This window comes from Anguilla rostrata, chromosome 5 (genome assembly GCF_018555375.3).
Source record: "Anguilla rostrata isolate EN2019 chromosome 5, ASM1855537v3, whole genome shotgun sequence".
In the NCBI taxonomy this organism is placed as follows: domain Eukaryota; kingdom Metazoa; phylum Chordata; class Actinopteri; order Anguilliformes; family Anguillidae; genus Anguilla; species Anguilla rostrata.
This window is the reverse complement of record NC_057937.1, coordinates 45,453,195-45,475,527: the sequence shown is the minus strand read 5'-3', so window position 1 is coordinate 45,475,527 and position 22,333 is coordinate 45,453,195. Positions and strand designations below refer to the sequence as shown.

At 39.9% G+C, this 22,333-nt stretch overlaps 2 protein-coding genes across 16 annotated transcripts; one reads left to right on the top strand and one right to left on the bottom strand.

Annotated features, from left to right (window-relative positions):
• Positions 1 to 341: 341 nt before the first annotated feature.
• LOC135255405 (GA-binding protein subunit beta-1-like) lies at positions 342 to 10,568 on the bottom strand. 12 transcript variants are annotated; one of them, XM_064336541.1, is made up of 9 exons: positions 9,799 to 9,822; positions 6,414 to 6,521; positions 6,105 to 6,272; positions 5,511 to 5,705; positions 5,239 to 5,377; positions 4,751 to 4,864; positions 3,466 to 3,645; positions 2,342 to 2,457; positions 342 to 869 (listed from the first exon to the last, which is right to left on the bottom strand). In XM_064336541.1, exons 1-9 carry the CDS (start codon positions 9,820 to 9,822, stop codon positions 717 to 719), a joined length of 1,197 nt encoding a protein of 398 aa, XP_064192611.1. In that variant the 3' UTR covers positions 342 to 716. The 12 variants fall into 12 exon arrangements, with proteins under 12 accessions (XP_064192611.1, XP_064192613.1, XP_064192612.1 ...); XM_064336534.1 differs by lacking the exons at positions 342 to 869; positions 9,799 to 9,822 and adding exons at positions 884 to 1,321; positions 10,387 to 10,568; XM_064336540.1 differs by lacking the exons at positions 342 to 869; positions 9,799 to 9,822 and adding exons at positions 884 to 1,321; positions 10,238 to 10,339.
• A 457-nt stretch (positions 10,569 to 11,025) lies between these two features.
• LOC135255403 (ubiquitin carboxyl-terminal hydrolase 8-like) lies at positions 11,026 to 22,266 on the top strand. 4 transcript variants are annotated; one of them, XM_064336530.1, is made up of 20 exons: positions 11,026 to 11,112; positions 11,795 to 11,984; positions 12,376 to 12,520; positions 12,773 to 12,858; positions 13,079 to 13,220; positions 13,836 to 13,878; positions 14,027 to 14,198; positions 14,573 to 14,735; positions 14,849 to 14,990; positions 15,229 to 15,482; positions 15,650 to 16,159; positions 16,363 to 16,455; positions 16,815 to 16,889; positions 17,092 to 17,354; positions 17,676 to 17,897; positions 18,024 to 18,234; positions 19,441 to 19,677; positions 19,771 to 19,913; positions 20,173 to 20,305; positions 20,406 to 22,266. In XM_064336530.1, exons 2-20 carry the CDS (start codon positions 11,881 to 11,883, stop codon positions 20,568 to 20,570), a joined length of 3,303 nt encoding a protein of 1,100 aa, XP_064192600.1. In that variant the 5' UTR covers positions 11,026 to 11,112; positions 11,795 to 11,880; the 3' UTR covers positions 20,571 to 22,266. The 4 variants fall into 4 exon arrangements, with proteins under 4 accessions (XP_064192600.1, XP_064192598.1, XP_064192601.1 ...); XM_064336528.1 differs by having other exon boundaries at positions 11,031 to 11,190; XM_064336529.1 differs by having other exon boundaries at positions 11,034 to 11,173.
• Positions 22,267 to 22,333: the final 67 nt, after the last annotated feature.

Sequence of the window (22,333 nt, the reverse complement as noted above, 5' to 3'; positions counted from 1 at the left end):
CCATCCTTAGTATTATTTTTGAAAAATAAGAAACATATTTGTTACACATGAAGAAAGAAAAAAAGTTTGTTAACCTCCTGTTACTCCAATATTCATTGGGCTGGTTGAGAAGAAAAACTCCTCCCACAAAGAGGACTGACACAGTTACTTCATTGATCATTGTCACAAGGTACTTAGATACCAAGAATTTACTGACCACCAGACCTCTGACAACTGAGAGAGCCTCTTCATCTGACAGTCTAATAAAAAATAAATAAAATTTGTATAGCGTTGATTATAAACTACCAAGGTGTTAAATATTCCCATGCAGACATTTAAAAAAATGCTATGAAGGACAATGCTTTTCTTTTCTTATATTTTATTGTAACAATGTGAGGAATAGTCAGCTAGACTGCAGAGGGAGTGGAGTACAGTCAGAAGACCAGGCTGGTTAAGCACCGCTCTTTAAAAAAAAAAAAAAAAAAAAAAACATGGAAAAAAAACCAGGGCCTACTGGCCGAACATATTTACAATGTAAAATCAGTAGGAAATATTTACAAATCATGTCCAAAACATGATCTTTTTCAGCGATGAACAGCAATTCTGCTTCAGTCCATATTTCTTCTGTAACATCCCTGTGAAGCTGAAAATCAGCCAATACCATGGATTTCCCTAACTTTTTGTCATTTATTTAAAGGTGTACCAATCAGGAGAAGCCTTTCCCGGGGGCAGAAGACTCATGCGGCTTTCTTACTGCTTTGCTGACGTGTGATTGCCTCTAGTTTCTGTCTGTAGGCCTCCGCCTCCTGTTCTTTCTTCTGCAGCTGCTGGCGATACTTCTGGGCTTCTCGATTTGCCTCTTCTAACTGTTTCTCTAGGGTTTCTTTCTCCTGTGAAAAACATAATGCAGCACATTTACTCATGAATTGGAAAATATAAAATGAAGTCTAACAGTATTACTGTAGCATGATAGCTATGTATAACCTTATATACTACTGTAATTAGCACATTTTGTCAGGAAACATTTTGTTGAAGCAGTTCCACCAAATAGTGCCTTATACAATTAAGCGTTTAGTGATGTGCTCATTTTTGCAGGTGAATGGTCTTGAAATGGTCTGGAAACTAGAATCAATTTAAAGTTTCTTCATAAGTAATCTTCTCATATTGTGTGCTTATAAAACAAGGTTCTTTTTGTGAACATTTTTATTGGAAATAAATATGCATCCTTTTGTACATGTTCCTTAAGGCAATATGGTATTTGATACTCCCTTGTGATTCTGTTTCCTCTCAGCTTCCATACAGATATATTGTGAAATTGCTGACAGCGATACACCTGGATCACCTAATATGATGCAATCAGACAATTTTCATGTCACAGTTGCAAAGCCAGTTGAATTTAATGACATTCAGTCACTCTTCAGACAATTGAAGCAATAAAGGGGGGGGAGGGAATAAGAGAAAGAGAATATTGAGGTGGATGCATTTTATTGAGACAGCACAGAACTGATAATGGTCAAAAAATGCTAGAAGTAAAATTAAATAAAACAAACAAAAAACAAACAAACACATTTTTACCTGTTAAATGTGCTGAATAATAACAAGGCTTTCTGGTGCTCCACATATATTTCATTTAAATAAAAAGTAATAATAAGAGATATAAAAGTAAGAAAATATACATTTTACAGTCTCTGTTTGCTCTTTCTTCAGCCATGCATGCTTGTCATTAATTATCTCCATTCTCCCTTCGCTAATTCAAACTCTGTCTCCACTACATTAACTGGGATGTTCTTAGTGTACCTATAATGACAAGACCATGGATTACAGTCATTCTTTAAGTCAATTTTATGCATGAACTTCAGGTGACCAACTTTCCCACTGTAAACAAAAATGAGGTAAAAACCACAATGTATAAACATCCATGGAGGCAAATTTTCATATTCCGGCTTGTGTACATACTACCCAAGTACAAGTGAAATGCAACATAATGATAGCAATTTATAGTTTGCACTAAACAAAACACGGTTACATTTTTTAACCGTTCAAGAAGCACTTTGAATAACCATTTATTCAAGGATTCAAGAATCAAGGAACTCTTCTTTCCATAGTAAAAATGATTTTGTTAATCTAGCATTTACACATTTAACCCTAGGCTTTCTCACAAAGACACATCTTTTTCACTGCCTACATGAACATATTAAATGCATAAATCAATTTTATACTACCAGCATTAAAGCTGTGAACGGAATTCATGTAAAAAGCACATACTGGAATTCACTTTGTCGTACCCAAAAATGATGTGGAATCCACTCATTTGTTTTATTCGCTAAAGATGATTACTAAACTTAAACTGTGTTTGACTTACCTCAATTTCTTGGCATTCTACATGGTTTTCCACTATCTCAATGCGTTGTCTCTTCATTGTGGGTTCCTCACTGATTACAGTTTCCTCTGCAATGTCTGTGGCTGGGACTGTTAAAACTGAACATTAAAATCTAGGATTACACATTCAAAATGGACTTTTTTGAGTATGATTGTGTTTTATGTACAATTAAGAATATTTTAGATATTTAAAGATAACCAGCCAGCTTTACTAACTCCAAAGTAGATTGTACAGGGACTTTATGTTTGCAGAAGCTTTTAATATGAAAGCATACATTAAAACTGAAATGAAAACTGAAAACTCTGTTTACAATTTGAGAAGATCTTCTCTCAGCCTGCTTTTCATAGTCTATAAGGATGTCGACGGAAGGATCTATTTTGTAAATGGGCTATGGAACTTGAACCTCCATTATATCACGTCAGTGCGGAAGAGAAGTCACCATCCACCCCTTGTGGTGATAATCATGGTAGACTCCAAGGCTATGAAGCATTGATTAGCTGTAAATTTGTCCCAGCCCATGTTGACTAAAACATGCTATAGCTAGCAAGATATTTGGTCAGGAAAATGGACAAAGCAAAAAAAACACCTGCAGGTATATTATGGGGAATGTGTAGCCTACACTGGGGTGAAGTCTGAGAGGGAGAACTGAAAACAAATCTTTCTCCTATTGCCATGGAGGGAAAGGGAATGTGAGGTGACCTTGAATCTCACCATAAAACTCACGCAGACAGAATCAAGCATATCAATAGGCAAATCTTATCTACAAAGCAAAGGTTGAAAATAGACAATCACGGCAGCTTAAGTAGGCCAACCAATGTTTACTGCTGTGCGACACAGCCTTTCATACAGGTCTCCCAACCGTAGGGTAATGTTATTTATTTAAGACCACATACAATTAAAATCATTTTCAATAAGTATATATAAAAAGAACTAAAGAAAGTAAATGCTACTACATTTCACAGTTGTAAATATGTTGAAAATTTGCATTTCATTCCTTGTTCCAACAGCCCAGTCACTGACCATTCATTTGGCTATTTATGTGTTAATATAATAAAAACAGATGAACTCATTGCAGTTATGTCTGGATAACTTAATAATTCTTTTACCTTGTTGGCCATCTGGCATCGTCAAAATAATGGGCTGGCCTATACCACCGGCGGACTGCAAGTTGCCAAACTGGATTCCATCGGTAACTATGGTGATGACCTGCTGACCCCCTGAGCTGACTACCTGCTGAATGGCTCCGTCCACCGAGTCTGCCGTCACAACTTCTTCTGTTGCAACCACTGAGAGAACAATGGAGGACACAGAGAACGTCACAATAGAGCACATTCCAGAACACATATTTCACCCAGCAGGCATTCATTTTACAATTGGCTAGAAGGAAAACACACGTGTACAGAAGGTAGTAGTGATCAAACTCAACAGATAAACAAAAGATAGATAACATAAGAGGTCTATTGTTTGCTTCATTTTTCTTAAACATCAGTTGCTGTCCCTTATATACTCCCAAACAAGAATATAACATAAGAATAAGAATATAAGCTTTCTTCCCATCGCAGAGTTTTTTCTCGCCACCGTTTGAGGGTTTTCTCTCCACCGGGAATTTTTTACCTTTTGTACCTGCTATTTGGGGGTTCAGGCCTGGTGTTTGCTCAGTAAAAAGTCTTACACAAATAAAATTGTATTGAATTAAATTGAATTGAATTGCAGAATTATGTTCTGTATATTCATTCTATAGCATGTCTTTGAATGGAACACATAAATCCGAATAAACATTTGAAAACTATGACTGTTATCTTCCATTTTTGCCATTGCAAATTTCACTGTAAAGTGCAGACATTGCTGTTATTTAAATCTTCCCTGTAACTGCAAGGCATGCATCCCGCCAGCCTGCACAAAGTGTCATTCTCACTGAGGTTAAGAATCTAATAACCTACAACTCTGTACAGAGCCTGTTGCCTTAAAAACACCAGCCACCTTATATTAATGGGACTGGCACAGCGACAAAATGGCGCAATAATGTTAGGTGCAATTTCAAGGTATGTTACATCAGCCGCTACCTTCTCAGTTTGTCCACTGTCCACCTTATATCCTTACCTTAACTGAAATGGTTTAACTGCCTTACTCGGGTAGGTTTAAAATACCAATATGGCATGGTAATGCTAATGCAACAGATAACTTTTTTATGTATGTAAAATAAAAACATGGCGTACATTTATTTATGATACTGTAGCCATATAATTGTTGAACTTATAATATTGAGTATGAAGAGATTCATAGGACCAATATCAACAGTCCAGTCATGTTAAATCTAATCTAAGCCTGGAAATTAAGTGTACCCACTGGAGAAAATCTAAATGATGTTCTTAACAACTTAATATGAAGTACCTGGTGTTTCAGATGAATTGGTTAAAGGAACAGACGCTTCTGCTATAGCAGCTAATGTAGCTAATACTGATGTTGATGAGTTGCCAAACTGTATTGTTGACAGACCCGCATCATCTAAGAAAAGATTTGACATACATTAGTAAGCACAGCAAGCTCAAATATTCAAGTAAGGACAGTGTCATTAATAACACATGCCACTGCTTAATATTTATTATGGTTTTTTTTAAGCATAGCAAACTTTTTTTTTAATTGTGTGCTTATAAATAGAATATACATCAATTACCATCTTTCTCTACTTGTTCATTATCTTTGTACACCACTGTAACATCAAGATAATGATGTTATTATATATTATAATCAGGTAAAGGTATTAAATATGATATAAAGTGTAATCCGTCAGTAAACACAAGACGTTCATTTATTTCATGCCCTTTAACCATCCTTGTTATAAAGTCACTGCACATATTTGAGCTGAAGTGAAGAGTTACCTGATGATTTGGTATTTCCAGAAACTAGTCCCGCTAAATTCACAAGTCCTCCAGGGCCAATGATGAACTGTGGCGCTGCATGTACGGTCACTGTGTCTGGGCTCTCTGGGTTTGTGTTTATTTGGTTTTGCATGGACACCTGAACAACAAAAACACGAATAATAATAATTGCACAATGTGAAACGCACAGATCACAAACTGCAGTTAAATGAACATGACAACACATCTAATCTAGCGCGCCAGGAAAAGAATATAGCTGTATATGAATATACCTGAAGGATTTCAGCTAGTTCTTCATTACCGTTGTCATAGGCGATTTCCAAAGCGTTTTTGCTAAATTTGCTCTGGATGTGAACGTCGGCGCCGTACTTGATGAGGAGCTCGACGACGTCCCGGTGGCCGTGCTCTGTGGCCCAGTGGAGGGCCGTCATTTTCAACATGTCTTTCGCGTTTACATCAGCTCCATGCTAAAAACAAAGGCCGACATTGAAACATGACCTTTCTGTTGTGCCCTGAATGGATTGTTGTGGGGATGATCAAGGCACAACACAGGAACATAGTCTGACTTAATTGAGTAAGATCTCTGTAAAATACATACTTTTTAGCTTTTCTTCTCTAATTAAAGACAAATGGTTTATAATATCATAGCCTTTAAGTGACTGCAGTACTTTTTTTCACTACACCAAAGCTTATTTGTGTAAAGGATAGGATACATATTCATGTTTAAATATTTTAATTATTTTTCCCCATTTTAAAACAGAATGTTTTTGCAGCCACTGTTTCGTGATTTTATTATTTCTGACCAGCTGCAACTTTTCTAGAATTTTCTGTCTTTTTTCTGCATGGGGTGTGCAGCAGGATCTCACCTTCAACAGCACTTCCACAATGCGGGCATGGCCCTCCGAAGCTGCCATGTGTAGGGGAGTCCTGTCCACTTTGGTTCTGGCGTCTCGACTCACTCCCGCCCTGAGGAGGACCTCTGTGGTGGAGTAATGCCCGTACTGAGCCGAGAGGTGCAGGGGAGAGGTTCCAAGCTGTAGGGTAAGGCCAAAGGACTCTTCATGGAAGTCACCGAATGCTTACAAAGAAAATATGCTGCTCAGGGAACCCAGAACACTGAATAAAATTAGCACCGGCTTGCCATTGTGTTTCACGGGAGCTGGGGGTTTACACACCCAATCTGTGGTGAACGGTGCTCCATTAGCCATGAGAATCCGAACTTCATCGTCCTGCCCGGATCGAGCTGCCTCCAGCAGCTTTTTGCCCAAGTCCACCAGCGACATCTAGTGTTGAAAGTCAGAGCTTTTAAACTTTCTTCCGGATTACTAAAATTATTATTTAAATAATAATAACAATAATTATATATAGCACCTTTCATATGAAAAAATGTAGCTTAAACTGCTTTTCAGAAAGAACAAAGAGCAATACATAATTATACACATACGTACATGCATACAAACAAGTTAAAAAGACTAAATATTTCTAATAGGCAGCCATATCACACTCAAAACTCACACCATATTCCTTTTAGATACAAAAAAGTGGAAAACAGAAGCACTGGGAACAGTCATTTGCTGTAAGACTTCACAACCTTTATGCTCAAGGTCAGGACAACAATTATGCTCTTGGTCAAGACTCAGATATATTTTTCAATTCAAGATTCTAATGCATTACATTACATTACAGGCATTTAGTGTATATCACTTTTATGCATATCACTTTTAATTATTCTTTCCAAAACAGTCCAGCAGTTCAAGATGTACTGTTAAAATATTCTGCCAAAAACTGCTCCCAAAATAATTTCCCTTCTAGAAGCATTTACTATACTAATGTAGCCAAAGCAGAATCCAGAAATAGACAATGTAATTTGCATTATGCACACTGTGTGAGCACTTAATAATTTAATATTGCATCCAAGCAATGCCAAGACTTATCACCAATATTTTCATTTCAGAAACAATTCTGGTTGTTAATACTGCAGTCGGCCATTGGCAGATAGTTTGAAAACGACTGATGGTCAACTCCGTTTGTGTCCTGTCACTCAAAAGAAAAAAATAGTGTATTGTTTATTTGTAATTCAAGGGTGGTTCTCATTTACCTGTCTGATACAAAATAATTGCACTTCATTTTCCATATTCAGCGTTTCCCCTATAATTGTACAGACCTGGTGGGCTGCCAGGCAACTAAATATATATTCATTTGGAAATCAATAATCATTTGGCTTGGGAGCCTCTGTGGGGCGCTGTTCCGAAATATGAGTCAACCTCTGTGTTGTTGCCTAGGAAACTTGTTAAGTTAAGAGCGATGTGTTCTGTCATCCATCCATTATCTCTGTTAACTGTCATTATTCTATATACGTATCACTGTTCAGATTAATCAGTTATCTTTATCATTTGTTTCACTTAAGACTAGGGGACTACTTAATTATGTTAAACGGAAATCTTTATTTCTTTCTGCAAAGAAGATTAGGGCGGATATCTTATTTGCAAGAATCACACTCTATTACTGATGATGCCAATTTTTGGAGATCTTAATGGGGTAACTCTTTATGGCTATGTCATGGCTCTGAACATTCTACTGGAGTGGCTACTTTAAAGAATAAATTCAGTGGATATATTCTACACTCAGAATGTGATCCTGCTGGACACTTCATCTGCCAAGTAATTAATTACAACAATTTTACTACAATTACTGCCAATGTTTCTGGGTACAATAATAAATTGGAAAATGATTATCTTTTCCTATCTATACAGAACATTTTATGGGATGGTTAGATAAACATGGAGGGGATTTCAATATTGTTTTAGATGGATTAGTTGGTAGATGGCCCACTGGAAGGCCAAAAGCCTTTATGGATAAATCTAGCTTATTTGATATTTGGAGAATAAAATATCCTTACAACAGATCATTCACATGGAGTAATAAAACTGGTTCAAGTCAGTCGGTCTAGGATACATTTTTGGTCAATTTCTGAATATTCTGACAAAGATATTGATGTGGATATTTTACCCACTAGTCATACAGATCACAAAGCTATTTATATAAGTATTGTAATGGTACAAATGTCTTGCTTCATTTAAGCTATTTACAAGTCTCAGTGATGCTCACATCTGGAGTTATAAAGCTTTAAATAGGGTACCCCCCAAATGGGCAAGGATTGACCAGATTTGGCATGTGCGTAAAGGAGTTAACACACTAATTGTCCGTTGAAAGACTTGCCCTCTAAAGGTCACACTGTCAGAAATAGCTATGCCCACCGTGAAGAACAAAATTAGAATTCCAAAACATTGAATCAGACAAATTGACAGATTCTCCCATTTTCTGTAATGTATAATATAACAATTGATTCCATTAGAAAGAGATGTTTTTTTTTCCATTGATAAAACTTTAGACAAACAAGTCAAATGATCCTAGCTGTTGAAAAAGGGAAACTGACATTAATCTACTGCATGGTGTTAAAATATGTTCAAATGAAAAAAAAATTAAAAGGTGGAATTTTCAACATTTTCAAGAACCGTGATTGCACTAAATATATCCAGTCGAGTTTGAAAACCCCTGCTGTATAGGACGCATTGGAACGTATGTGAAAATGGTTAACGTTAGCTATGGTGAGTGTACCATTGCAGCAATGCAAGGGTTTCTGAGACCAGGAATAACTAATACAAATTGTAGTGAATTAAAGCAAAACTTGGGTTATCAATCACTCAATGTTTTATTGAGCAACTTCTTGTGCAGCAGGAATGTAATCCAAATAACACATTGCTAAACAAAATATTCAAATGGTTAGCGTACACGTTTCTATTCTTAAAACACGCGCTCAATCACTATCTCTCCTCTAATTCCTATACTGCAGTCACCAGTGATGATCTCGCAAGCCATCACATCGTAACGTTACAGATCATAGCTAGACTACTCCCATAATATTGAATATTGTAGCCACTTAAAACCAACAGTTGATAATTGTAGATAGTGGTTGGTTTTAGCCATTTTTGGGATTCGTCATCATGTTTCTCAATGCATTAAGCATACTTCGCCAAGGAATGTTTTAACTTTTATTTATGCTTGCTAGCTAGTTAACATTTAAGAAGCTGAAACCAGCAGTACGAGCTAGCAACGAACCGGTTGCAATTTAAGCCGCACTACACAGTGTAAATAAATGTTACTATAAAGCTGGCAAGTTCGCCTACACCAACTATCGTCATTACCAGCTAGCTAATATGAACTGAAGTTGTACTGACCCAAGCACATAAAGTTTGCCAACATGCTAGCTACAGCTACTGGGCGCAACCTAGCCAGTCAGCAACATTGCTAGCCACGCATGGCGCTCACCCGCCGTGACACATTTGCCAGCGAGCTAGGCCACCATTTTCTGGTCTATAACAACAGCACGAACCCCATTCTGTCGACTGAACACACGTCCCCACACCTAATAAACTACATATATAATTTTCCTCCAAAAACGTAATATATCGGCAACTCCGGAACTCTGGCAAGTTAATGTAATAAACAGGAAATCGGCAGGATGATCGGGGTTCCGGGGGAAGTGGAATTATTTTTTACCAGCAAAGACATCAACTTCCACATCCGGTGGGGCCAGACAAAATACCCTGAGACTGACCTGGAAAAGATTCGTTATTATCCGATAGAGTGATATCAGGTGTTTTCGTGGCTTACCTTATCGCTTCAGTAAACCAAACTGTTGTGTAAAGGACTAGTGAATGATGCTGGGGAATTGGGGGTGTTTTCTATTCGGCGCCCAATTTTTACTGAAAGAAAAGTCCCCGTATTATGCGCGGATGTACACAGAATGGGCAACGTACCCACATTAGTTTAAATTCTATCAGGTTCGATTTTAACGCTGTTAGTTCAGTATATTCTGTATTCCGTGTCCCGGTATATTCCTAAGTGTAATTCTGGAAACGCAGGCTTTTGGGGGTTACAAAACGTTGTAGCAAAACATCTTCAAAACACACGTGCGTGCGGATTAATACATACAAACCTTTGCTGTTGTACATGCGCTGTTCTACGTGTGTATGACAAGTCGAAATTTCGCACTTATGACTCGAATAGTTGTGCACACGACTGTTAAATGATAGTTGGGCATACGAAAAGTGGTAAATGCATGTGGTGAAAGGTATATTAGCTTACCCCCATATTCTGGGTAAATAATTGTTCACAGTGAAGAATGTATACGTCTCGAACGAGTCAACGTGTATAGTCCTCGCCACTCAGTTGGGTTTATGAATACATCGCCAATGATAAAATCACGACCACTATGCGGTATTTAAACTATATTTACCACAATGTGTCCTTTTACATTCTGTTAATGAGGCCATTACACCTAGAATATAACGCCCCCTAGCTAACACATTCAATTGGTTTAAAGGGATAGACTAAACGGACAACTACGACCTCCTCACGCGACAAGTGAAAAGAGGAAGGTGTATACATTAAGCAGACGCTCTTACTGAAGTGCATGTAGACACTACTATTCAAAGCCATTTGAGTGTCTAGATTGCACACGAGGTGAAGATAGTCACACATTTATTATCATGTGGGAAAAAATCACAGAATATGCCCAAGATAATGCCAAAATATAAAAGAAAATCAAGACTGAAATTGACAAATGGCGGTAGCGTTGTGTATCTAAGCTTGTATAAGGAATATTGAGTTAAAACTACCAAATAAATTACTGCAAAGTAACAGATAAACATGTGGAATGTCTATGTGTGGAATTCTACCAAAGTGTGTTTGTCAGACATATTCGACTGAATTTGCTAGGTCACATGTCGACGTCCATGTTGTCCGTCTGGTGGCTCCCTGACTTAAATTTGAAGTCTTTCCGGGAGTCAGCTGTCCGATAAACCAAAACAAGTAGGCTATAGTTAGTTGTGGTGGGACAGGTTGTGGTACCGTCGATTATTGTTGATCTTCAGTGAGTGGCGACAACCGGTTAGTCCGTAATATGTGAAATATTCTCATTTTAAGCAGCAAATGTTATTTGATTTGATAGATCGCTATACTATCTCGCTAGCAATCTAATGCAGTTTGTTAGCTAGCCAGCTAATGTTACTTCCTGGATCGACATGTATCATAACCTACTGTACTGTAGACTAATATGTATTTTTACTAGCTGATCAGTGAATTGGATGACATTTCAGAGCAATAATTGCCACCAGTCTTACTAACAATGGCATCTATTGAAGAGTTGGCTAGGCACAGCCTATTAAATAGCTAACGTTAGCTAGTTCGACACTACTCCACAATCTTTGATTGTTTTATTCCAGTTTTATGCGGACTGACAACTAGTGTATTCTCTTTTAAGTAGTAGATAGCTGACCAAGAAACACGCACATGCGAGTGTTGGTTCAAGCTAGTGTAATATCACCCGTTTTCAAGCAAGTTAGCTATTTTTCGGAACTCCTTGTATAGCTAACTGAGCAGTTGTGGGACAGGTTTTTGCGACGTGATAGCTAGCAGCGGTTATCATCTTATCTGGTAATTTGATAAGCATTATTGCATATATGCAATAGTTTTTGTCTTTTCTAACCCGCAGACATATCGCCCCTGAATCTCACGACGAACATGTCGTAACAATTTTATCCTCGATGATGCACATTTGAGCCAACATTACCTACAAAGATGCCAGCGGTAACAACTGAGGTAAAGGCGCTTTACCTCTCCACGTCTTTGGGTGACCTCAACAAGAAGGCCGAAATTAAGCCCGATAAAATAAACACGAGAAGGTATGTTACTCGACATTTGTTATTTTGGAAACCGTGTGTGTGTGTTTTGTTTTTTGTTTTTGTTTTTCATTTAGTACTGCGCAATGTGCGCATTGTGAAACCAACACAATTAATACTGCCCAACTGCACAGCATAGAAATTGCAGTGACTTCATTATTATGGCACTGTAGCCTACGTTCTTTATTCCAATGAGCTGTTTGTGGCAAAATCCGACACTAAAACTGGTGCAACATAACACATTGTCATCATTGGCTCAGATAAACATGCTATCGCCTTGGTGATTATCAAAATGTTTTATTTATTGTACCGAGGATCGTCGAAATTATTAATTACATTTGGGTGACAGTGATTCAATGTGGGTTTGTGTTTGCATATCCGATTTTGTCCTCAGTTATGTGCAGAGTGCCTGTAAAATATTTAAAGCGGCGGAAGAGTGTCGTCTTCACCGGGACGAAGAGAGGGCCTATGTTCTGTACATGAAATACTTAACGGTCTATGATCTCATCAAAAAGAGACCCGATTTCAAGCAGCAACAGGTACGCAGCCTGGTTTTATAGTGATGTGAACATTCATTGCTTTGTGAATTCCATCAATCTGACTCTATCCAGTGAATGTAGTACAAGTGTGTTCCCAGTACCTGTAAAGGGCAATGTTTTGAATATGGATTGAAATATGAAAATACTACCATTGTAGCACTTATAGAATGAAAATTATGAATTACATATATACTTTTTACAGACAAAGAGATGCATTTAATGACTAATTGTCACCTTGTCTTTTTTTCAAAGGAATTTTTTCTTTCTATGCTTGGACCGACCAGCTTTAAAAAAGCCATAGAGGAGGCCGAAAAGCTGTCCGACAGTCTCAAGCTCAGGTCTGACTTCTAAATTATAATTCATTTTGCACTGAGCTCCACCTAGGGATGTTAACTGAAGCATGTAACAGAATGAAGTGCGGTTGAACTGTCTTATGTAAATCAGTGTGTCCTATATCCATGAGCACCAAGAAGTCACAGTCAGGCTGGTGCTTTCTGGTTGTTTCGTAATCAATTTCTGCTGGCTGTGATATTTTACAAGCCTGTCCAAATCTGTCAGGTATGAAGAGGCTGAAGTGCGCAAAAAGCTGGAAGAGAGGGAGAAGATTGAAGAAAAAAAGAAGAGAGAGGAGAAATCTGAGAAGGATGCTGGGAGGAGCTCCTTCAAAGAGGTGATGGAAGCAAAGAAGGAGATCAAGAAGGTAGTGCATCAATGCATCATTGAAGAACCAACTGAGTTTACAATCATTTGCAAATCACAAATAATGGATTGAAACTGCAGTGGCCAAAAGATAGACAAGAGGCAGCTAAATCACATGTCGCATGAATTAAAGTCAAGTAAAAATACTTTATTTTAAAGGATAAATTCTGGTTTTTTGAAATGTAATGTTTAAGTCTGATTATCACAGTACATTTTTGAAATGAACCATGATTAGGTCTTTAGAAATGTCTGAGATATTTCCTTACAATGCAAATACACGTGGTGAATAGTAGTCTGCTTGAATTCAAACTATCTTTTGTTTTTGTTTGTAAATTTGTAAATTTATAAAACCAAATACATCGATCTAAATGTAAGCATTTTTACTATAATGAATGCGAATTTCTTTTTATCGTAGTTGATTGTTGAATTTTACACTTGTTAATATATGTTTCTGATTTAATGAACTGATCTTTTGTTATTTTATGTCATTTCTGAGTGCTACGTAGTCTGTACAAAGATGGTAATTCATGTTTGATCTGTAGTTAATGTAAGTTATCACCTGTTAAAATGTGCATATGACACTGACATTTTGCTATAATGTACACTTCTGCTGTAGGTGAATGGGGAACAGAAGGAAGCTAAAATTGAGAATCCAAAAGGTAAGGTAGTTCAGTAACTTTTCAAACTGAGACATGTAAATAAGTTAAATGACTAAGATGCTTAGAAGTAAATAAATAACTTCCCAAGGAGACAAAGAGTTCCAGTAATGTGCATTTTGAGTCAGCTCCTATCTCTCTCCCTGGCTAGGTAACGTCCATCCTGGGGGGGTCACTGCTGAGAAGCTCTTTAAGATGATGAAAGATCAGAGCATGAACGTCATTATCATGGATGCCAGAAGCAGGAGAGATTTTGAAGAGTCTCAAATTCTAGTACCACTGCAGAACTGCATCAGTGTTCCAGAAGAGGCCATCAGTCCAGGGTAGGTTCAGGAAAAAGGGGTGAGGTGGGATGGGGGGAATGTGGGAAAATTAGCAAAATTTGTATGGTGGATTACAGTTATTTTTGAATTTACAGAAACTGGTCAGTGTTCATTATCTAGTTTTGTTTTTGATTGAAGAGGTCACTATTTAACCAGCATGATTGACAAAATTCCCCTGATTCTTTTAGAACAATAGTTCTGAGTTTGCTTTAAAAATGAAAAACAAAAAACTGTCACACATGAATTGTTTTGTGAGCTGAACAAAATATGGTTCCTGACCATTTAGAAATAAACATTTAAGGAGATGGCTCTGAATTATTCTGCCTTAGTAATTTCCCATTTCTGTTGGTGATGTTTGTTTTGTTTGTTTTCAGAATAACTGTCAATCAAATTGAGACCAAGCTTCCAGAGGAGTCGAGAGATCAGTGGCAGCGTCGGGCCTTCGCGGATTACATAATCCTGCTGGACTGGTTCAGCAGCGTAGGAGACCTCAAATTAGGCACCCCTCTTCAGAGCCTGAAGGACGCCCTCTATAAGGTGAAAACAATGGCCAAGCGTGTAATGCCATAAAAACAGAAAACCATGCATGTGTGTGTAGCTGTGCTGTACCATACATGCCAGTGACATCAGTGAAAATGTTTGTTCTGTAGTGGGACAGTAAGACCATCCTCCGCAGTGAGCCCTTGGTTCTGGAAGGCGGGTACGAGAGCTGGCTGCTGTTCTACCCGATGTATACGTCCAACGCTAAAGTTAAACCACCCCGGCAAGACGCCATTGACATCATCCCAAAATGTAAGGGTGCAGCATAAATAGTTTGATCCATCATTACTTATAGATTTTTTTTTTTAATTAGCTATCTTGTGTTTACATATGAATATGTTACGTCAGGTGTGATTTGTTTTCAGTCAATAAAATGGTGAGAGGTGCTAGTGGGCTGTGTGGGAGTATGGAATTTATTACAGATTAGTTTTAGTGAAGCACCTTTTGGTAAACTTGTAATGAGAGGGACTATAATGTGACTTTGGAACAGTGAACTTCAGCTACCCATCGCTCGAGGAGCCGAAACCTCCAGCCCCTCCAGAGCCCGAACCCAAACCAGAACCCGAACCCCCTGTGGAGATGAATGGGAACTCTGAAGAGCAGGAGACTATCCAGGAGGCAGAGCGGCCAGAGAAGCTGCCGGAAAGTCCTGCAGCTCCGCCCACTTCCTCTGCAGCACCTGTGAATAAACCAAGTAAAGTCTCAGCCAGCCAGCCCGAAGTCACAGCCAAGGTGATTCCACAGGTAAGGGTGCTGGTAGGCACAGAGACCACTTTAGAGTGGAAGGGCCAGATAGTCCCATCAGAGCGTTTGAGTATCACTCCTTTCAATATGGATTTCTTGTTTCTGCCTTTATCAAAGTATTTAACCTGTATGCAAATTAAAACATGACTCTCTCATGTCCCCCTCAGTTTGATCGCAACAAAAAACCGTCTGTCAAAACATCGGAAGGTGTGACACCAAGCGGCGAAGGTTCGGCCAAGGACAAGCCGCTGGTCCAGAATGGGCCGCTGGTTCCGGACCGTTCCGTCAAGCCGCGCTTTGACCCCAAGGCTTCCCTGACGGAGCAGGAGAAGAGCCAGATCCACGCGGAAGCCACGCAGCAGATGGAGAGGGCGAAGCAGGAACAGGAGCAGAGGAGACGCGAGAGGAGGGAGAAGGAAAGGCAGACCGAGGAGGAGGAGAGGAAGGAAGCCGAGAGACAGGAGGAGCAGCGTGCCAAGGAGGAGAGGGAGCGCAGAGAGGGGGACCAGAAGGAGAAGGAGCAGGAGAAAAGCCTGGATGGGCAGGATTCGGAGAAGACTGAGGAGCAGCAGGACAAACCAGGGGAGGAGAAAGAGAAGACAAATGAGAGGGATCCAGGCGTTGGTGTGCAGTCAAAGAATTCACCTGCGCCCAACAACTCTGTCGGTGAACTCAAGGTTTGTTCCGCTGTTGAAATGCACGAGTGCTTGCTGCTATCCTTTTGCTCGTAAAGGCTTAAAGCTAACTGTATCTGTAGAACAAAAACAAACTCATCTTTCCCATTTCGCATCCCTATTCATTTCCTCATCTAGTTGACTCCACCCACCTATATCTGTCCAAAAATGAAACATGTTTAAGACTTTCTTCTGTCCCTACTCAGGCTCCTCTGAAGCATAGTAATGAGATAAAGAATGGGAACCAAAAGGCAAGGATTTTAAAAAATAGAACAGCAGATGACTTTGAGAAACTGAAGGTATACAGACACTAAATGTAATGGCCTTGAGCATGGCATGTTTTTTCCTTGAAGTCATTGCATTAGTCAACAAAGCTGCGTGACTAAGATTTGCATGTAGTTAATTATGATGAGTACGATAGTGGTGAGGCTAATGGTCTCAGAAGTCTGGCTAATGGTATGGGAGAGATTGAACTAGCACACATCTCTTTGAAATTCTGGCTATATTCTGTTTGCAGAATTTGACTTGTAGAATTTTATGCTGAAATATAGGTGTTCCTCCACACTGGAAGTTAGCATGATCATTCGTCATGCGTCTGGTATATGTTAACTTCTGTAATAGAGCAGGGTGTATGAGCTGTATGCTTGTGACATTCCAGCCTGACCCACTGACCAGGACGAGGAGCGAGGAGATGGGAAGGAGTGTACCAGGATTACCTACTGGATGGATGAAGGTATTGACAAAAATATAAGACCAGAACAAGCATTGCCCTCTGATAACATAAATGAACAAGTATACAAGTTGAATGTGTTATTGGCTTCTTTTGAGACCCGGAGGAAGAATTACATTTTTGGAATTTAGCTTCAAGTTTCTGTTTATTTTGTTTGTTTTTTTGGTTATCCAATTTTGACTGACCAACTCAATTTTGCTTCCAGTTCCTGGACACAGTGACGGGTACATACCGGTACTACCACTCCCCCACCAACAGGGTGCATCTGTACCCGCCCGAGGTGAGCGTGTCCCAGACGCCCCCGGCCACGCCCCCTCTGGCGAAGCATAAGCAGGCGAGCGCGGCGGAGCCTGACCACGAGCATTCCAAGCTGAAGCGCTCCTACTCCTCCCCCGACATCACGCAGGACATCAAGGAGGAGGGCCAAAGGAAGGCCGCGCCCATTCCCACCATCAACAGAGAAACCAAGTGCGTGATCTGACCCCTGACCCTTCATGGTAACACTGTAGCGTTTCTTGTGATTGAAAAGTCAGGGACCGCTCACATATGTGGAAGAGTCTAGTGTCTGTCAGAAGTATGATGTTTGTCACAGTAGTTACTACAGACCTGGATGCTGTGACCTCAGCTTACATTATCAAGTGGTTACATATTGGACGAAGAAATAAGTGGCTAAAATAGGTAAAATAATGTAAACAATTCATGTGTTTTTTGCAAAAAAAGAAAACAAGCTACATTGTTTCATTCCTTCCAGAAATGTAGTGGTTGGTAATGACATGGGCTTTTCACTAGGCCGGCGAACGTCTCCACCCACAATAAAGCCGAGATCGCCAGGCTGTCCGCACCCAAGATCCGTAACCTAAACCCAGTGTTCGGAGGGCTTGGGGCTTCGCTGACGGGCCTGCGGAACCTGGGGAACACCTGCTATATGAACTCCATCCTGCAGTGCCTGTGCAACACGCCCGCCATGGCTGACTACTTCAACAAGAACCTGTATCAGCAAGACATCAACAGGTGAGGCCCGGCCAGCCAGGCCTGTGCAGGACCTCGCTTTTGCATATCGGTTTGGCAGGCGAGGTGAGTTTTAGCTACGCGTCGTCGAGGCGCCTGACTAACACACTTCCTCCATGACGGTGGCAGGGCCAACATCCTGGGGCACAAGGGCGAGGTGGCCGAGGAGTTTGGTGTGATTATGAAGGCCCTTTGGTCTGGGCTTTACAAGTTCATCAGCCCACGGGACTTCAAAATCACTATCGGGAAGATCAACGACCAGTTTGCCAGCTACGACCAACATGACTCCCAGGAGCTGCTGCTCTTCCTTATGGATGGACTCCACGAGGACCTCAACAAAGTAAGACTTATTGTTTTCTGAAATATCTTTTGTAGATCTACACATCAAAAAAAAAAATTCTTAAAAATTGAACTTTTAAATACGTTTATTGTACTTTTCAACAAGCTTTTAGCTGTATACTTTTTGTATTTATGTCTGTGGACCATGTAAGGGACCTTGACCATTAGCTATACAGTTTACTGAATAGCAGTACAGTGATTCTGAAATGGAATCCAATATGAGGAGGTGCTGAAAATGCATGTGTACTGTACTCATACTTGACTACTTTTATAATTATCCCTTCTTTTTCGGTATTCATTTTGATGACACAATTAGAGAGTAAGTAAATTTGTCGTGATTTTTATACCCTGAAATTCTGTGTGTGTGTCAAGCGTGATGTGCGTCTGTCCTGTCTGAAACAGCATCAGAATTTTCTTGCATGTGAACCCAGAAACATTAATCATTGCAGAAACCAGTGCTCTGAATGACTCTCATGCAGTGCAATGGAGTACTGAGGCCAGCCATTTATCGCATTTGATGTATTTTTCATGCTGTCCGCACAGGCCTGGTTTGTCTAGTGTCTGTGATGCTATGTTTCGGTCAGCTTTCCCATCTCATGGAAACATTTCCTCCCATCCGAAGTGTAACCTGCTATCATCAGGATACATCGCTGTGTTTCCTTGAGGGGTATTCCGTAGGAAAACATTTGCCATTTGGCCTCACATGTTCTTTTAAATCAATATACAGTATTTATATTTTGCTTATGGGAGAAGTTGTTACAGCGATATTCACAGTGTAACAAATTGTTCCCATTCGAAAAATGTCAAGAAAAGTTCATTAAGATAAAAAGGGTCAGTCAAAATTTGCCATTTAACCGGAATGATCCCCAGCATGCACAGATGAATATATCTGATAAGCAACTGGTAGGTGGGTAAGAGAACTCGCTTAATCTGGAGTTCACGTCGATTCTGAAGAACTGTATGGCTGAATATTGTGCTTTATAGGCGTTTTTATTGGGTGTGGTGCAGCAATGAGCTTTGACCTTTGGAAAGCATTGATTGGTCTGTGTGCTTGTTATCATGGCTTGAGTAGTAATTTGGACCTTATTTACCAATAGGGTGAAGGAATTGTAAAAGCATTTTGAGTGCAATGGAATGGCTGATTTGAAAATGACAAAACAAAGCTTGTTTTGCTGCTGAACGGGCATCTACTTGGCTTCTTCCTCAGGCTGACAACCGCAAGAGGTACATAGAGGAGGAGAACGATCATCTGGATGACTTCAAAGCGGCGGACCTGGCCTGGAACAAACACAAGTTGCTCAACGAATCGATCATCGTGGCTCTCTTCCAGGGCCAGTTCAAGTCCACTGTGCAGTGTCTGACCTGCCACAAGAAATCGCGCACTTTCGAAACGTTCATGTACCTGTCACTGCCGCTGGCTTCCTCCAACAAGTGTACCCTGCAGGTGAGTGGCGTAGCCTGAGGTAAGGCCTTGCCTCCCCTTGGTTTAAGTGCATTGGGTGTGTTTGGTTAGATTCCTACGGCTTCTCTCCTCCAGGACTGCTTGAAGCTGTTTTCCAAAGAGGAGAGGCTTACAGACAACAACAAAGTGTTCTGCAGAAACTGCAAGACCCACAGAGATTCAACCAAGAAGCTGGAAATCTGGAAGGTCCCTCCCATTCTGCTGGTGCACCTTAAACGGTATTAGTCTACAGGTCTCCCTGAGTTACACCTACAGCTACAGTGGGATTGTGAGCATGCAGAGTGAGGTCATCTGAGCTGACATCAGCATTTTTGAAATTTTATTTAGTACATTCACAGCAGCCGAGTCTGAATATCTGATATATTGGTATAATGGCCTTCCTTGAAGATAGGCGTGAAAAAAAGTCTAAGTAACCGATGTGTTAACGCGGAGAAATAGTATTTGTTTCCCAAGTGTTAACAAAATGCTTTCCTGAAGGTTCTCCTATGAGGGACGATGGAAACAGAAGCTTCAGACATCTGTTGACTTTCCTCTCGAAAACCTGGACCTGAATCACTATGTTATCGGCCCAAAGCACAACTTGAAGCGATACAACCTCTACGGAGTATCCGTAAGTACACTCAAAACTGCTTGTGTCAGCACAAGCGTGCTCAAGCTGTGTCTGTTGGCGGGAAAAGTAACTGACCGTTCCTCGGTTTGTTTCCACGCAGAACCACTACGGAGGTCTTGACGGAGGACATTACACTGCGTACTGTAAGAACAGTAACAAGCAACGCTGGTTCAAGTATGACGACCACGAGGTGGCTGAAATTTCCACGTCTTCAGTCAAGTCCCCGGCTGCCTACATCATCTTCTACTCGGCCTTGGCCTTGTGAAATTGCAGGGGAAGATTCTGGTCGGTGAATCTACACGGCAACAACTGGCCGTCCACCTCGGTCTGAGGGTCTGATTAAAGAGCATTAAGGGCTGGAGCACTTTCCGCAGCCCCTGTGGGATGAGGCCGCAAAGCCAACACTGTCACATGATAGCGCCTCACTTCCTGTAAGACTATGTAGAAGTTCAGCACTTCATTTGCTGATATTAACATAGCAAGAAGGTCGAGCATAATTTTTGTCACCGTGACTGGCACAAAACCGGTCATGCCGCATAGTACGCCTGCAAGGACTACGTATATTCCTGGTCTTTAATACTGTTCACTGTTTTCCTTGTGTTGCAGTTGTGGAACCCTTAAAATGTTCCATGTTTTTTTCCCTTCCTTTTCTTTTCCTTGGATTCAGTACGATGGCCTTTTCACACAACTGACCTTAACACTTTCTTGTACTGTGAATAAATTAGAAGCAGGTTATTGGATGATGTGCACACTGATGAGAGATAAAGTGCATTAACACATATTCCAATTGGTTTGAATTTTTAATTTGGGAAGTGGCCAGGTTCTGCCAAAAGAGAGGAGGGGTGCTTAACATCACATAAATGTTCAGTATGCTGAAAGTGCTGTCTTTGTTTTTGGTTTTTCATTTGTGGAGGAGGGAACTTTTGGGGACCACCTTTGACGCCTTGTCAGTGTGATGGTTGATAACACTCTAGTTCAGGTGATGCTTCAGTCGGCACTTTTCCAAGTTTTTGGGTATCTTTTTTTTTTCTAAAACATTAATGTTCCAAATTGTGTCAATGGTTACCAGATGTATTTACTTTTCCTGCCCCTGTACACTCTGCACCAAATCCACTCTTGTAGAAATGGCATATTTACCCAACTGTAGGTCATTAAATGAAGTACTCTGCAGAAAATACTGTCTTATAAGATTTTCTTAAGAGTCTCACATATGTATGAGACAAATGCTTTATATGCAGCTCTTATTTCCTGTTTATTCCTTTAGAATATCATCTTTACGATAAGAAAATACAGAATTGAGAATTGAAGTCAGGCATAGGTGGCAACTGGAGAAAGCACTAAATTGTATTGCCCCTCTCTGTCTTGATTGACCGGGTGACTGAGCAACCTGTTTGGCAATGCAAAATCCCTTGTTTCACCACAAGGGGGCAAAAAAAGCTAACCCAAGCAGTTGTAGATCCTGAAAGGTGCCTTTATTTCTTTAATTTAACAAAACTAGTTAATTTGAAACATCATTGTTTTCATTGATCTCGTAATATTATAAGAGAAGAATTGCAGTGTAACTGCATGTTCATGGCCTACTTTCTCTGTGGCATTCAGTAAATGAGTAAAAATGTTTAAAGGACAGCAGCTGGGCGGTGATACTGCTGCAGTAACATCTTCACGTGTCTTAAGGTACCTGTGGGCCAAATGAGTAAAACCATCTAATGGGGCAGAAGCACCAGTTATTAATTTGGAACCCCCTAGGGTTTGTATTGATACAAACACACAGTGACATACCATGACTCATTTATGTGACTCATCCATTTCTTGAAGTCATTCATGCGCTTTTATTTTTCAACTCATTTAAATGCTGTGAAATCTTTGTTTCCCTTCTCATATTCTAACATGACACTTAACATATTTTAAAAAGTCAAATGTATTTATCAATTACATGCAAAAAAATAAAATAAATGACCCAAGTGACATGTTTTTTATTCTCACGACAGCCAATGGATCCTCTGCAGTATTGCACTGTAAATCCACAGA

Bases quoted from the DNA above. Each gene is read 5' to 3' on its own strand.
- LOC135255405 (XM_064336533.1), bottom strand. From the start codon at position 9,822: ATGTGGAAGTTGATGTCTTTGCTG. The intron at 3,646-4,750 runs GTACTTCATATT...TTGTTCTCTCAG, and splicing joins CAATTCATCTGAAACACCAG to TGGTTGCAACAGAAGAAGTT. The intron at 1,322-2,341 runs GTAAGTCAAACA...GCATCATATTAG, and splicing joins TAGAATGCCAAGAAATTGAG to GTGATCCAGGTGTATCGCTG.
- LOC135255403 (XM_064336530.1), top strand. From the start codon at position 11,881: ATGCCAGCGGTAACAACTGAGGTAAAGGCGCTTTACCTCTCCACGTCT. The intron at 16,890-17,091 runs GTATTGACAAAA...TTTTGCTTCCAG, and splicing joins TACCTACTGGATGGATGAAG to TTCCTGGACACAGTGACGGG. The intron at 20,306-20,405 runs GTAAGTACACTC...GTTTCCACGCAG, and splicing joins ACAACCTCTACGGAGTATCC to AACCACTACGGAGGTCTTGA.